This window comes from Schistocerca piceifrons, chromosome 6, assembly GCF_021461385.2.
Source record: "Schistocerca piceifrons isolate TAMUIC-IGC-003096 chromosome 6, iqSchPice1.1, whole genome shotgun sequence".
Taxonomy (NCBI): domain Eukaryota; kingdom Metazoa; phylum Arthropoda; class Insecta; order Orthoptera; family Acrididae; genus Schistocerca; species Schistocerca piceifrons.
In genome coordinates this window covers 365907271-365923610 of record NC_060143.1, presented here as the reverse complement: position 1 = coordinate 365923610, position 16340 = coordinate 365907271, and the positions used below count along the sequence as shown (strand labels likewise).

Sequence of the window (16340 nt, the reverse complement as noted above, 5' to 3'; positions counted from 1 at the left end):
ACGCGCTCACTAAGAGCTCAGGAATGAAAAGAGCGACATAATTCTACCTAGAGTCATAGTAGAGACACTGCCCAACACATCTTTGCAAAGCTTTATTGGATTTTCACAGTCGTTTCCATTTCGCGACCGATCGTAACTTACTTTCTGGACAGTCCTCGTATGAAAAAAGCCAACTAAAGATTGGATATTCCACAGATATAGCTCATTGATAGCGTCCATAAAAAAATCTTTAGGACTGTTGGAGGTTTGTTTTGTGACAGAAAGAAGGATTTCAGAGCGGGAAACATCTCTGTAAGCCTCTGAATGGCTGGAAATAGTGACAGCCATCGAGTCTTGCTATGGCTGAGAAGTTGTTGGTACTCTATTTCGACAAAATGACAAAAATTCTTTAGTGACTCTACACGGACAGTGTATATCGAAAAATGCGGACCTTAACAGAAATCGCAAAAATGTATGCGGACGCTACATTTCACGTCGAAAATGACATATCCGCGTAAATGCGGACGTCTGGTAACCCTACTTTGAACAGCACCGACACCGCCAGACATAGTCCGCCCCCGTTAACTGAGTGGTCAACGTGGCGGAATGCCACGCCAAGGGGCTCGGGTTCGATTCCCTGCTGAGGCAGGAGATTTTTCTCCGCTCTGGGACTGAGTGTTGTGTTGCCCTCATCATCATTTCATTCCCATCTCCGACGCGCAAGTCGCCCAATGTGGCGTCGAATGCAATAAGTACTTGCTCTCGGCGAACGTCCCCGAATGGGGGACTCCCGGCCCACAATGCCGTACGCTAATTTCCATTTACCGCGAGACATAACTCTCTCTGTATTTGCAACATATTTGATCCTGAGCTGATGCTGTACGTCTGTGAGACGCTTGTCGGACTTTCTGGTGGACGTTCCTTCCACTTTTTGGGTCGCTTCGCCTTTTCCCTCCGTGTACCTCTCAGTTTCAGTACTGGCTTCTTCCTGTGAAGGTGGGGTGCCGATCGCGCTATTTGAGCTTCACTTGATTCAAAGTAAAGTTGCCGTGACGTCTCACAGACGAATGATACCAACTGCGTGATTATTATTCGCCAGACGTGTTTAACAACGTTCCGCATTCATTGTGACAAATCTGGTGTAACATGTTATGGTTATTACTCACTGTGTCTTGTAATTAATGAACATGGTATGGAGCCTGTATCAGGTCCATCGAAATGCATATGGAAGAAATGATTAATGAAGTTTTGGAAGACAGTAATATTGATCCAGATTACGAGATAGAAAATGATGACGATACGAGTTCAAAACAGGAAGTGGATGAGGATGGTGATGATTATGGAACAGGGAACGTACAAACAGGTGAATGTCATCTGATTAAAAAACACAAATATCGCTGTGATTTCTACTTTTACGGTAGGGGAAACTGCTTCAAATACAGAAAACACAACTCCCCACCAATACCGGAACAAGACAACATAACAGTGTTGCAGATTCTTATTCTGAGACTTAAAGTTAATGCCTCGGGTAGGAATCCAGATGCTGAACAATTATGCGGTGTACTTTCAACATATAATATTTTAGATGAGATTTTATAGTGATCGAAGAATAAAATCGGTGAATCAAAGGTATTCTCAAAAGAACATATCTTTGCAACACGATACTGATGTTACTGAACTGAAAGCTTTTGGCCTACTTGTATTCACAGCAGTCTCTAAATCTGGCAATGAATCCGTAGATAATTTTATCTCAGTGGGTGGAACCGGACGTATTATTTTTCATAGCACTGTAAGAAAAAGCGTTTGTTCATATCGATAGCTCTTCTATTTGAGAATCCAAATGACAGGACAGAAAGGAAAGAAGAAGATGTGAGTGGTGCAGTGTCAATCATTTTTAACGGATTTGTTGTGAACTGTCTGCAGTGTTGCTCCCCAGGCTGTGTTATGTGTACTGATGAAATGCTGTTGCCTTTCGGTGTTCGGTGTAGATTTCGGATGTACCTGTCTGGAAAACTGGCGAAATATACGCTAAAGATTGTATGTATAACAGACACCAGGACCCAGTACTTATACAGCGCTTGCACGGTGTCCTCTAAAAAATTTTAAAGTTAACATCGTAACGTAAATTTATTCTTCAAAATTTCCAGCAGTTTTGTTTCTGTTTATGATTCTTGGCCGTGTAAGAAAAACTGGCATAGCACTGGATTACTAGCAAAGGTTTTATTTCTTGATTTTTGAGAAACTCAGGGAAGTCCACTTTTTCGGAACATCTCTTGCCTTTTTTCTGCATTTTCTTCTTGATTGTTAATTTTCTTGTGATATTTCGCTTTCATATGTTTGGAGAGACATGTTGTAACTAGCTGAGGCCAATAAACAATTAATAAGTTAGGACAGTATTGCATAAATGAATAGTAAACTTCTGGAGTCTGACGCACGCCATGATACCACTTCAGGGTGAAGCCACTGCGCGTGTTTGATGCGCGGCTGAATCGAGCCTGATTCCGACTACAAACGTACTCTCATGTTCCCGAAGAGTACTGGGGGTCTAAAGTGATACAAGAATTGAATCTCAACGTAATGGGATTCTCTGAAAAAATATTGTTCAACACTGAAAGTGTAGACGTGTTCAGAGGAAATTTGGCTAAATGTGGTATATAGTCGTCAGTGTTACTGCCTTCGTCTGACGTGGCTGTATTAAATGTTTTCAAATATGTGGTTGACTGAAGCTATTTTGAAACTAAATAAACATCTTCAAATGAAGTGGGATATCACATATATTCGAGTACAGGAACCGCGACAAACGAGGACAGGCACTAAATTTTTCGGCGTTTCAGCAGCAGAAAAAAAAGAGAATCACACTTTGAACATGCAGTTCCGATGGGAGCACAAGAAATTAGAAGAAAGCAGGAGTAGAGGGTGCTGTGACTTGGCAAGACAGCCAAGCCACTAGGAGGTGAAGCCGAAAGGCACGCGTTTAAGCTCACGCAGGCTGGCTTGAGGTCTGGAACAGTTAAAGGATTTGAGTCTAGCAAATAAAGTACGTAGCTGTTGGAATACTTAACTTTAATCCATAATTGGTGAACATCGGTCTGACGGTACATGCATCACAAGATAAATAGCAAAGGATAATGGCGCCTTGCTAGGTCGTAGCAAATGACGTAGCTGAAGGCTATGCTAACTATCGTCTCGGCAAATGAGAGCGTAATTTGTCAGTGAACCATCGCTAGCAAAGTCGGCTGTACAACTGCGGCGAGTGCTAGGAGGTGTTCTAGACCTGCCGTGTGGCGGCGCTCGGTCTGCAATCACTGATAGTGGCGACACGCGGATCCGACGTATACTAACGGACCGCGGCCGATTTAAAGGCTACCACCTAGCAAGTGTGGTGTCTGGCGGTGACACCACAGAGGGACCTGTTCTAAAAAACATATTCGTAGTTCAAACCTCTCAAGTTTCTCCTACCTGCCAATCAATCAAGAGGAAGTCGTTAACATTGACGTAAAAGAATATAGGGTTTCCAAAATTAATACCTGTTATGAACTTAAGACGACATATCTTATTTTTAGAAATGCAGAACAGGAATTAGGAAAAGGTAGTGCGTGTATATTTTTTTCAAATCTTTTCATCCTGCCAAGGCACGGAACCTTCAGATGACAGTTTGATTACTGAACTGATATCTAGCCATCTATAGAAGGTGTTCAAAATCACTTGGTATCATCCTTAAAAACTGATCAATCTATTGACATCTTCCAGTCTTAATGTATGCAGGAGATCATGGCATGGTTCACTGGTAGAACTGAATAGCTTCCGTATCCACCATCTTTTCCGTTTTTGTTTATTTCGATTTTCAATCAGAAATAAACGTGAAACAGAGACACCTGCATAAGCTACAGCTCGCGTCAGGTAGGATGGCACTTCTGCGCATAGAGGCAGTGTGCTAGGAAAGCGTGGAGGGAATGAAATCTGAGTGTGCGCGGTAGCAGAGAATGGACAGACAAAAGCCCACGTTGCCGGACTGTGTTGTTGCACACAAAAATCAGGTCCATTCGCCTACAGTACATAGTATTACACGTTCAAGTCTATAACCAGAATAATAAATTTTCAAACCGATTTCAATCAATCGTCTTTAGAGAAATCTTACTTCACGTCTTGCGTCCACAGCTCCACAGCTTTGGTCCACATAGTGTCGGAAGGCAATAACAGCTGACCCTGCTTTGTGAAGACGTCAAATACAATTTTTCTCGAAAGTACAACTGTCTAAACACAAGGTCATTGAAACTGGTTGCAATAATAGTCATTTATTGCGATTTGGACTGTGTTGTAAGTAAAAATGTAATACACGACAAAATAAACTTCAAGCAAAAATCCCCTGCTTCTAGTCCACAGAATTTTTAAAAATGTGTATAAGGCGTGATTGTGAATGTGTTTGACTGTAATTAAGAGTAATCACTGTGTGTAAAAAAGAATTACTATTAGAAAAGACTAATATAAAAAACTATTGTAAAAATTGTCAATGTGCTGTAATATTTTTCACTGCCAATAGCGTTCTGAGTGTAAACTAACTCGTTCGATGTTTCAGTGAGAGATTGCATTTATAATACACTGAAAAAGCGAACAATTAACCATCTTCTGCTAATAATTCGAGGGAATACTGACCAATAACATTGAAAACCACCGATTTCTCAACAGCTAACCGTCCCTGTCATTTTAAGGCGTTTTCCAATTCATGCTTTGAAAATGACGAATTTATCCGACCACATTCTTGCAAGTTATTAGAGCGTATAACACGCTTCGAAAACCTTAACTTCTCCTTGGACAATATGTTGGACACATAGTCTGCATATTACATAGGATACAGACTCGTAATCAATAAAGGCTAGGAAGTTCTCATACACTACGTTTGCAACTGATATGTTGACAAACACATTTTTAAACCATGAGTCTTTAAAACCACGAAATATTATTATTTTACTTTGTTCCATAGAGTACGTCATAATATCACAGTCACTGCTGTCTGCTAAGTCTATATCTAAACCAGCTGACTGTAAATTTACGATGATAGGTTAAGGGCTTATTATCCATCTTCACCTCACTAGCAAAGCCTTCTTCCTGAAGCTTTTCGGCATACCGTACAGACTGTGCCCACGCTGAAGGGGGATGTCGTCTATTGCTTCATGCACAAGCGATTCATTGTCTATTATCATGAATGATTTGTGGATTTCCCCCACCATAGCTTTTAACCTTCGCCGAAATGAATTCCACGGAATTATACTGACATTGATGATGATGATGTTTGGTTTATGGGGCGCTCAACTGCGTGGTCATCAGCGCCCATATATTGACCGTGATATGTGGGTAAACGCAAAGCTGTATGACCACATCCATGTGCAAGAAAATCAGGTCTGTACGTTCTGTTGTGTAACTTATATAAATTAACAAACTGCAGGCGTTGACACGAGTCTGGTCCATACTGTATGAAGTACTTTGATTTTTAAGCCAGGACAAAATATCCGGTTTCCTGGTGTTTTATCGGTAACAGTTGTGTGATAACTAGCGTGATATGGCAAGATTATTCAGTGAACCACTTCATGAAACTGCAAGTAGGCTGTTTATGTTTTCTTTATGTAAGTAGGCTGTTTAGGTTCTTATATTGGTAACGCCGCCGCCACGTAGCGCTCTCTGTATGAAAATGAAATCACTGGCTGTGCTGTGTGCAGTCTGTGGCTGCTTTGCATTGTTGTAATACTCGCCATTGTAGTGTTAGGCAGCTGGCTGTGAACAGCGCGTAACGTTGCGCAGTTGGAGGTGAGCCGCCAGCAGTGGTGGATGTGGGGAGAGAGATGGCGGAGATTTGTAATTTGTCATGAACTGCTATATTTATATATGATGATATCAAGGTAAATACATTGTTTGTTCTCTACTAATATCTTTCATTTGCGAACTATCCCTATCAGTAGTTAGTGCCTTCCATAGTTTGAATCTTTTATTTAGCTGGCAGTAGTGGCGCTCGCTGTATTGCAGTAGCTTGAGCAGCGAAGATTTTTGTGAGGTAAGTGATTTGTGAAAGGTATAGTTTAATGTTAGTCAGGGCCATTCTTTTCTAGGGAATTTTGAAAGTCAGATTGCGTTGCGCTAACAAAATATTGTGTGTCAGTTTAAGCACAGTCGTGTATAGGTAAGTGATTTGTGAAAGGTATAGTTTAATGTTAGTCAGGGCCATTCTTTTCTAGGGAATTTTGAAAGTCAGATTGCGTTGCGCTAACAAAATATTGTGTGTCAGTTTAAGCACAGTCGTGTATAATTGTTATAAGGGGACGTTTCATATGTCGACCCTTAGCCTTGGATACCTCACTGGAATCTTCTGATTTTTTCTTGTAGTTTGTGTATTTAGTGTAGCTTTTGTTTATTGCTAGCGCGTAATTGTAGAGAGAATCTCCTTTGTAGTTGCAGTCTTTCATTGTTGTACTGTAAAACAGTTGTGGCATGCATGTAGATTTGCACCAAGTATTTCGCAGCTGCGCTGGTAATTAACTAGATATTATTTTCAGTGCTATGTTAATGTATTCCCCTATCTTTGCTCTTCAAATTGTGCTTTTCTGTGTTATCGTGTGAAATATTGTGACAATAATGGCGTGTGAAAAACGTAACACTCGGCTCCAAAGCAAACTGAGAAATGACAGTGAAGACGAAAGCAGTGCGTTGGCCCCACCATGTAATGAATTAACTAATATTCAAAGTAGTAATTTGGTAACTGTGCATAGGGAAATGGAGCGGGCGTCAAACAATGGCGTAGGCAGTGAAACAGGTAGTGAACAGGGAAGCATTATCGATCGATCGGTCGGCAACAGCTCGCCTCAGGAATCCGAAATGATAGGACACAATTTTGCAAACACTGTAGATTCAGGTTTTGCGTCCTCATCGTTTTCTCAAATGAGTCAAGACACGTTTTCCGCTTGTCAAAATGTGAATGTTGCCGGTGCAAATTCACTGTCGAAAAGCACTGAGGAACATGTTTCAGACACCAGTGCATTGTTATTACAGTTAATGCAACAAATGGGACAAAGGCTACAAAAGTTAGAAACAACGCTTGAACAAAATCAGAAACAAACACAGCAACAGTTACACACAATGGAACAAAATCAGAGACAAACACAGCAAAAGCTTCAAAAGTTAGACTCATTGGAACAAACTCTCGAACAAACACGTGAGGATTTAACTGCTGAGTTACATAACATTGAATCGAAATGTCAGAAAGTGTGTAATGACGTAAAAACACAAATTTGTGAGCATTTTCAACCTATTTTTTCGCGGCATGAAAATGCATTACAGAATCACGAAGCAGCCATAAAAGAACTGCAAACCATTGTTCATGAAAATCATGAGACCTTGTGGGCTAAAATTGACTCAGTTGCATCTACCGATTCGGTTACGCAACTTGCAAAAACTCAGGAAAACTTAAAGGACACAGTAGATTCGATTTCAACACAAATGGACACTCTGAAGCTTGGTTCAGAAAAACACACTGAGGAAATGTGTTCATTATCAGAGAAAGTAGTTGAACTTTCGGATCAGCTAAATAATTTATCTACGAAGGTAGATGATAATCTGAATGACGCAAAACCGGTAGTCTTTAATGACACAGAACAGAGCGAACAAATTAGGAAACTGAAACAAAATCTGAATCAAATTGATACGCAACACCAAAGAGAAATCCGGGAAGTACAAGATCAGCTGGCACAGGTAATACAAGAATTACGTATTTCAGAAGACACTCGCGCTCCAACACGGGAAGAGGAACTTAGAAATACGCAAAAGCCACAAAATAATAACACAGGGCATTTCGGTAATTATGAAAGAAATTGGCAAGGTACACCGAATTTTGAGATGGAACCGCCGACACGGCGTAACAATGACCGAGATGCTACTCGCCGACACGATGATTTTGACTATAAGCTGTTCATTACTACACGTAAATTCAAAACGTTTAAGAATACTGCCAACGACATTCATCCACAAGCGTGGCTCCATCAATTCTCTCATTGTTTCCCTCCCAACTGGTCATTGGAGCACAGGTTAGAATTTATGTGTGGCTACTTAGAGAATGAACCAGGTGTAAGAATGCGATCGGTCATTCACGATTGTCACAGTGAAGGAGATTTTTATCATGCCTTCCTCTCAGCGTATTGGTCTCAAGCTACACAAGACCGTGTAAAACATAACATCATAATGATGAAACACTTCGAACAATCTGAATTTTCCAGTCTTGTGAAATATTTTGAAGACATGTTGCACAAGAATCAATACCTGTCAAACCCATACAGCCCCTCAGAACTCATCCGCATTTGCTTAATCAAACTGCCTAAACATTTACGACATATTATTTTAGCAGGACATTGCAAAGACGACATTGAAGCTTTTCAGGGACTGTTACAAGAATTAGAAATTGACACAGACAGTCGCGGGATGCGAAAACAGGAAAACAATCACTACAGGTCACATCCGTCACAATTCCGTGACGACAGAAACGATAACTGGACGCGACAAGGCTATTCTCACCACACAAATCGTGACCAAAATAGACACCACCCGTATGACAACCGTTGGCAGAGTAGTAATAATTACAGGGAAAGATCACCTCTCCGCAGTAATGACTATCACAGAGACAATCAGAGAAACAGACAATATGGGAACCAAAATAATTATTATCAAGGGAGACAGAAAAACTTTAGACGCAACGGTCCAGCGCGCAGTTACGACTCAGGGAGAAATTCTCCACCACCTGACCGACAAGAAAGAAACTATGGAATCTACCGACATGACGACAGACAGTATGATCGTAACGACAGACCTGAACTGCATCAGAACTGGCGGGATTTAAACAGGGCAGGGCCCTCTCGTCACGGTGAATTTGTAGAAGTTAGGTCTCCAAATGCCAATAATGACGCGCGCCAACAAAGAGACAATAGGCAATGACTCACTCAGCTGGCAGCCACAATACGTACTTATCAAACTGACGACGCAGCTGCCGTAGCTAGTAATTACGTAAAAATGGAAGACATTAGGGACATCTTACTCCAGGAACACGACGTAAAACATAACAACATTGCATATCCTGTGATTCACATTACTGTAAATGACGTAAAATTTACGGCAGTACTTGACTCTGGCAGTCCCATTTCAGTAATTAGTGAAACAGCTTTTAGCAAGTGCAACAAATCGAACGATTGCCCCACACTTCCGTTACGTAAGATTAAATTACAAGGTGCAATCTTTGGAAAAAGTGTAGATGTACGCCAACAAACCAACTTAGAATTCTTTTGTCAAAGCCACAGCTTCTCTATGAACTTTCTTATTGTTCCACTATTGTCGACGGAAATTATACTGGGAGTAGACTTTTTGAATGAATACAAAGCAGTCTTAAGCTTTCACGATGCTGAAATAAGTTTAGAGAAAGAAGGTAAGTCAATAGCTTTGAAATTTGAAGACTGGCTCTCAAACCATGATGAGGAAATTAATCGGCTTTACCTTCTGTTAGATAACAGTTCGGAATTTTCTACGGAACTAGACACTAACAATCACTCTGCAAGTACTGACAGGGATGACATCGACGGCATATTTGAAATTAATGAGTTAATTCAGAATAAAATTCAAACAATTGAGAATTGTAATGACACTGATAGGCAGGACCTTTTTGAGATTTTACAAGCACATTCCACAGTTTTTACTCACAAAACAGGAACAATCAAGGGATTTCAATACCAATTTCGTGTTCGTGAGCATACAAAATTTTGTGTTAGACCATACGTAATTCCAGCACATTATAGGGACCGTGTTAGAACAGAAATACAATCTATGCTTGACGAGGGCATTATTGAGCCTGCAGTAAGCTCATACAAAAATCCGTTACATGTTGTTGAGAAGAAAAATGGATCTATCAGACTTGTCTTAGATTCGAGACAAATCAATACTATCATTATTCCTGAAACAGACAGGCCGCAGACGATGGAAGAACTTCTTCAAAATTTTAATGGTGTAAAAGTGTTGTCTTCCATTGATCTCAGATCCAGCTTTTATCAGATCGAACTTCATCCAGAATGCAGAAAATACACAGCTTTCCTTTGTTTCGGCGTTTGTTATCAGTTTCGGAAACTTCCTTTTGGTTTGAACATTTCTTCGGCAGCATTCATTCGTGGGTTAAATTCCATATTACCTGAGTCACATCACCTTATATGTGGACGATATTCTAATAGCAGAAGCTTCATGGGAACAACACAACCGCATCCTCAACAGTTTGTTACGTATTTTTGCAGAATCTGGAATTACAGTTAACTTGGAAAAGTCTGAATTCGGTGGGTCAAAGGTGAAGTTTTTGGGACATATTATTTCTTCTGAAGGCATTCAGCCGGATCCTGAAAAGTTAGAAGCAATCAGAGCCATTCCAGTTCCATCCACAAAAAGACAAGTCCGCAGTTTTCTAGGTCTCGTAAATTTTTACCGTCGTTTTCTGAATATGCAAATTCTAGTTACACCAAAGCTTTGTTCTCTCACTGGAAAAAATACTATTTGGAACTGGGACGAACAAGCACAGTTGGAATTCAATTCTTTGAAAGAAGCGTTACTTCACGCGCCAATACTAGCTCATCCTGATCTGTCACAAGATTTCTGCCTTAGCACGGATTCTTCTAAAGTCGGTCTTGGTGCTCATTTATTTCAAGAAGCCACAGAAAATGACACTACTGTTCAGAAAACCATTGCTTTTGCTAGCCGAGTGCTAACAAAATCTGAAAAAAATTATTCCGTTACTGAATTAGAAGCTTTAGCTATCGTTTGGGCATTTAACAAATTCCGTTTCTTTCTTTCTGGTAAGCACGTAAAAGTATACAGTGATCATCGTGCATTACAATTTCTTATGTCTTCAAAATTAAATCATGATAGGTTAAAACGTTGGGCATTGTTTCTGCAAGAATTCCGCTTCACAATAGTCTACATTCCCGGCAAGGAGAACATTGTTGCGGACGCACTGTCACGCGCGCCGGCTGGGCTTGAGAAAAGTGACACAGAAGGCAACCTCGAGAAAAATTTCAGTATTCTTTACATTCAGAAAGTCGCCTTTGAAAACTTCATCTCCACATCTTTAAAGGACATTGCTCATGAACAAGATAAAGATCCGATTTGGAAAGACGTCAAAAGTAAATGGCATGAAAAGACACACACTCAGATTCGGCATTATTACCTGGTTAGAAACAACATACTCTTCAAACGCTGCACTGTTGATGACAAGCTATGGGTACTTTGCATTCCAGACGATTTTGTTAATAAGCTCATTTGGTACATTCATTTCAGCTACGCACATTTTGGCCCACGAAAATGTTATCATATTCTTCGAACGACTTGTTATTTTAACAATATGGAAAAGCGAATTCGAAGAGTCTTGTCTATTTGTAAACTTTGTCAAAAGGCGAAACCGTCTACTATCTCACATCGTGCTCCGTTGTTTCCAATTATTCCTTCTAAATTAAAAGAATTTGCTGCTGTTGATCTTTTGGGACCCCTTGTCAGAACATCGAATGGATTTTCGTACGCTCTAGTCGCTGTTGAACTCACTTCAAAATTTGTTTCTTTCACTCCGTTACGTAAAGCCACTGGACGGTCTGTATCCAACGCCTTTGTTAAAAATTTCTTACGTGAAGTTGGACACGTTAGTAAAGTCATTTCAGATAACGGACCGCAATTCAGATCTGCTGTTTGGTCACGCATGCTTCGGAATCATAAAATCAAACCTGTTTTTATTTCATTGTATTCACCACATTGTAACCCGTCTGAACGGATTATGAAAGAAATCAATAAGCTTTGCAGACTTTATTGTCACAGAAAGCATCAGCATTGGGACAGATATTTACACTTATTTCAAAATGTGCTGAATGAAATGCCTCATGATTCCACTGCTTTACCACCTACTCTTGTACTGAAGAATGTGGAACCTCCGAACAGAATCAGAGAGCTTGTACCTTTCCCGAATACACGTAAACTTCGACACAAAGACATAATTGATTTGGCTCTTAAAAATATAAAATCTGCAGCAGACAAACGGAGAAAACTAAACGGTAAAGCAAATGCAAAGAAATTATGTATTGGTTAGAAAGTTCTCATTAAAGCTCATTCATTTTCACATAAGAAGAAACACTTGAGTCACAAATTCTTTCTAGTTTACAATGGACCTTACAGAATCCGACGTATACCACATGATAATTGCGTTGAAGTTGAAACTCTGCGTACTAGGAAGAGTAAAGGTTTACACCACATTTCTCATGTAAAACCATTTATAGACAGATAATCTGCCTTTTAACTTTGTCTTTGCCATAAAACGTTTCACTTCACGTTACTGGTATGCTTTAGAAACTGTTACCATGGAACAATGTTTGAAGTTAAATATCCAGCCAAGAACCAAGAGAAATTATTTAAACAGAAATTACGAATGCATTGTTATTGCGAACAGACGACACAGTGTAATTGTGTGTGTACATTCTTGCTTGTTAGTTGCACGATTAGAACATTTACCAGTACTGCTAATGAGATTTTAATGCAACATTTTGGTTTACTTGAAAATACATTCCGGATTTAAAGTACTTTCTGTGAGATACCAGATGTGACAATAGTTAGTTTATGTGACAGCTACACGATTTTATCACGACGCTACTAATGAGTGACAATTTACAATGTTGATTTTGCGGTGTTTCTGTTTTATATCTGCACAGTTTTTCTGTATTATTCTGGAAAGTAAAACATGTTTTAGTAGTAACTTTTATGGTACAGCTACAAGGAGACAGCCTTTTCTGTAACACAACAATACGTTACAGCACAGTACTTTCTTCATCACGGCAATAAGCGTAATAAGTATGATATCTATACGCAAAGCATTTCACTTTGTTTATCATGAGGTCAGTACATTGACTTCTGCAGAACTTAGCTTTGGGGGACGATAACTACGACACTTCCACAGAGATTATCTTACAGCAAGACGCATGTTTAGCGCTACAGGGCACGTATTTGAGTGATCAATTTTGTTCTAAAAACATTTATTTTCAAAGATATTTGAAATACAATGATACAAAGGTTTTCCGTAATATATTTCATTCCATTCTTGTAATCTGTAACACCTGAGGGTATAATTACAATAAATCTCAGGGGGGTACACGCCTACTTTGTGTACCATGTGTTTGGCAAGCACAAGGAGTCCTAGCTAATATGGTATTTGCTTATACAATTTAACACATCGGTACCATATTTCTCTAACACATAAATTACACAGCTATCTGATCATTTAACAGAGAAACAAACTTTTTTATTACGTCAGTGACACATGTTTACGCAATTACAGACTTGGATAACTTCACACTTACGAAACTGTATTTTGTCTGTACTGTGTGAACTGTTCATATTTTTTTGGTACCATTGTGATACTATGAGAGCTTTGAATGATGTATTTGGTATGGGATTATGATTTTTAAAGTGCGTTTGAGGCAGATGACACTTTTGACATGAGCAGAGAATTTTCTTTAGGTTTTGAAATTATTGCAGAAAGCTACGACGATTTTGAGATTTGACTGAGGTGTTATGATGTTATTTTTACGACGACGATGTGTATTATGCTGTTGAGGTATGTTTATGTCAATAAGATGATGCTACCATATATGAGGAATGTGATTACGTGTTTATATGTATATGAATAATGAAAGAAGTTAAGGACTCTTGACTTGTGAAAAAGGATGTTGGAAACCGAGAATCGTACTTTAAGAGTTATGAAATGTGCGTGTAAATGCGTGAATGTATCACAATGGCGGCGAAAATTTTTTTGGACAATGTTATATTCATAGGATTTTGTTTCTACACATTTGCAACGTAAATTCTCGACCTGTGAAATTTTTATATGAGACTGTCACTGAAGCGGAAACTGCTGTCGTAAATATTTCCGTAAGAAAGTTAAGTGACCACCTGCACGTGCGTCGTCGGCACACAGCTGTGTCAAACACCTGGAGAACAAGCCATTAGGGTGTGCCTTTCATCGCTAATGCGACACCCTCGTTACTTGAAAACATATGATTACTCGCACTTTGTGCTAATTACTGAAATGCTTATGAATTGATGGGAAATATTCGTACATCTGCACACCTGATTATGACAAATGTCTTTCTCTGAGAGTTGAGTGCTACTGACTTAGGAAATGCCACATGACTATTGAATGATATTTTTATGCTTTGCTTTTCATAGTTGCTTATTTCATTTGATGTCTGGTTTCCAGCTGTGTTGCAGCATTGCTTTTATAAAATGAAATGCATTTGCTAATGTGAACACTTTCTGTCAACAGATCTATTAAATAATTATTTTATTATCCACATTCTTTAAAAAAGGAGCACTTGGAAAGGAAAGAACAATAAGAAGGAACTAGTAACAGTAACACATAATTTTCTTTTCAAGTACATGGTAATATTTTTTGTACAATAAGTTGTTATGGTGCACCACTTTAATTAAATAGACACTAAGATGTGAATATACATTTCCCTTGTCTGCATTATCGTCTTTAGTGTAATATTTTTTCTGCTTGCGCTATGTAATGTTTAGGTATAAGTTGCTGCTGTTTGCCAGGCATAGTGTTATTGAATTTGACTTTTGCTAATTTCTTAATGCTGCTTGCTTCGCAAATCTGCGTTTTTTTTTCATTGCTGTTTATATTAACTGTTTTATGTGATGCTGCATTGCCTCGTCCCTTGGTGTATATATCTGAGCTCAGTAGATTTAAGTTAACTTAAGTGGGGTAGACTATATAAGAAACTAACTATGATGAATTGGAAGAAATGCATTAAGAAGCTATAAGAAAATAGTTTGGCCAAAAAAAAAGTAGAGCACAGTGGAGAAAAACTATTTTTGAAAGAGGATGTGAACAGAATACAGAAAGCATGCTTGGATAGGATTGTTTTGGTGGAAACAAATGTTGAAATAATACGAAAGATCTATCGAATGAAGTTGTGGGGTGGACTGCAGTACAAAATGTTACACTGAAAACAAACCCTGTCCTTTCCTTTTGTGTTATCCCACTATGTGTTTGTGTACCCTTGTGTATTTGTTTTCTTCCTGTCTCTGTGTAGTTTCATAGAATTTTTTCTTCTTTTAATATTAAGCTACATTCACTATGATGAGGAATACTGTTATCCTCAAATATAATTGGCATTAATAATATGTTATTTACCTTATAAATATGCTTACACATTATTTATTCTGTTTTGTTTTAATGCTCATGTGTGAAGTTGATGTTTCGAAAGTGATTCTGATCTTTTATTTTTGTACTCATGTCATAATTCCTGTAACCCTGATGTATATGTTATTTAGATTCTTTTGTAAAGCCTGTACTACAAATGTTATCTGTATTGTTATGTGTTTAATGATGTATTTTGTATCTTTGTAATTGTATTCTTATGTTATATAATTGTAATTGACGCCAGTTAATCAAATTAAGTAACTTGTAAGCATTCATTTCACTGCACACATTTCTGTTGGTCATAGTATATGGACAATATGTGAGAAGTCGGGACTGTTAGTGTTTGCACGTGTGTTAATAATTCAGCAAGGGACTGGATAACAGCATTGCTGGTTCTAAGGACAATTCCAAAAAGTTTGTGAGTGCACAGGTGGTGGTTATGGACTTGCTATATTAACTGCAAGACTCTTCAATGGTGATTGTGCACCCGCACAGTCACAACAGATGGCTGCTGGCCATCTCTACAAGGACTACAGTGGGTCTACACCTTTGCTGACTCACCAATACCATAATCTCTACAAGGACTGCAGTGGGTCTACACCTCTGGTGACTCACCAATACCGTAGTCTCTACCAGGACTACCGTGGGTCTGCTCTGTGATGACCTACCTACCAATACTCTTCAAAATTTCGACTGACTCTGCTGTGGGTTTGCTTTGATGTGGCCCATTACCCGTATGCATGTCAAGAGTCAGCACTGTCGTTCCGTTGGAAGGACAACACTACTTCTTCAAGATTGCATGGAAATCCACTACTTCTGTGTGCATTTTCCTTTACTGCTCAGACTTTGAGAAAAACACTGCAATTTTACTATGATGAATGATCAGGACTATCTTTATGGACTGTGAGAAAATTTTAGCTTTTGACCAACATTGTATCAATAAGTGTGTGCATTTTATATCTTTGTTACTGTAATTGTGAAAAATTTTTGTCAAATCTGTATTGGCCAGTGCCCAACACCATTTGTAAAAATTTTTTGTGGGGAGCATGGGGGCTATGTAAGTAGGCTGTTTATGTTTTCTTTATGTAAGTAGGCTGTTTAGGTTCTTATA

General features: G+C 39.0%; 1 protein-coding gene across 1 annotated transcript in view; it reads left to right on the top strand.

Annotated features, from left to right (window-relative positions):
* The first annotated feature begins 1197 nt into the window (after positions 1-1197).
* Positions 1198-16340, top strand: part of LOC124803327 (ankyrin-3-like) — a 133873-nt gene continuing 118730 nt past the window's right edge. Inside the window, exon 1 of the mRNA XM_047264510.1 lies at positions 1198-1342. Coding sequence (XP_047120466.1) covers positions 1198-1342 — 145 coding nt within the window. The remainder of the gene's footprint in view (positions 1343-16340) is intronic.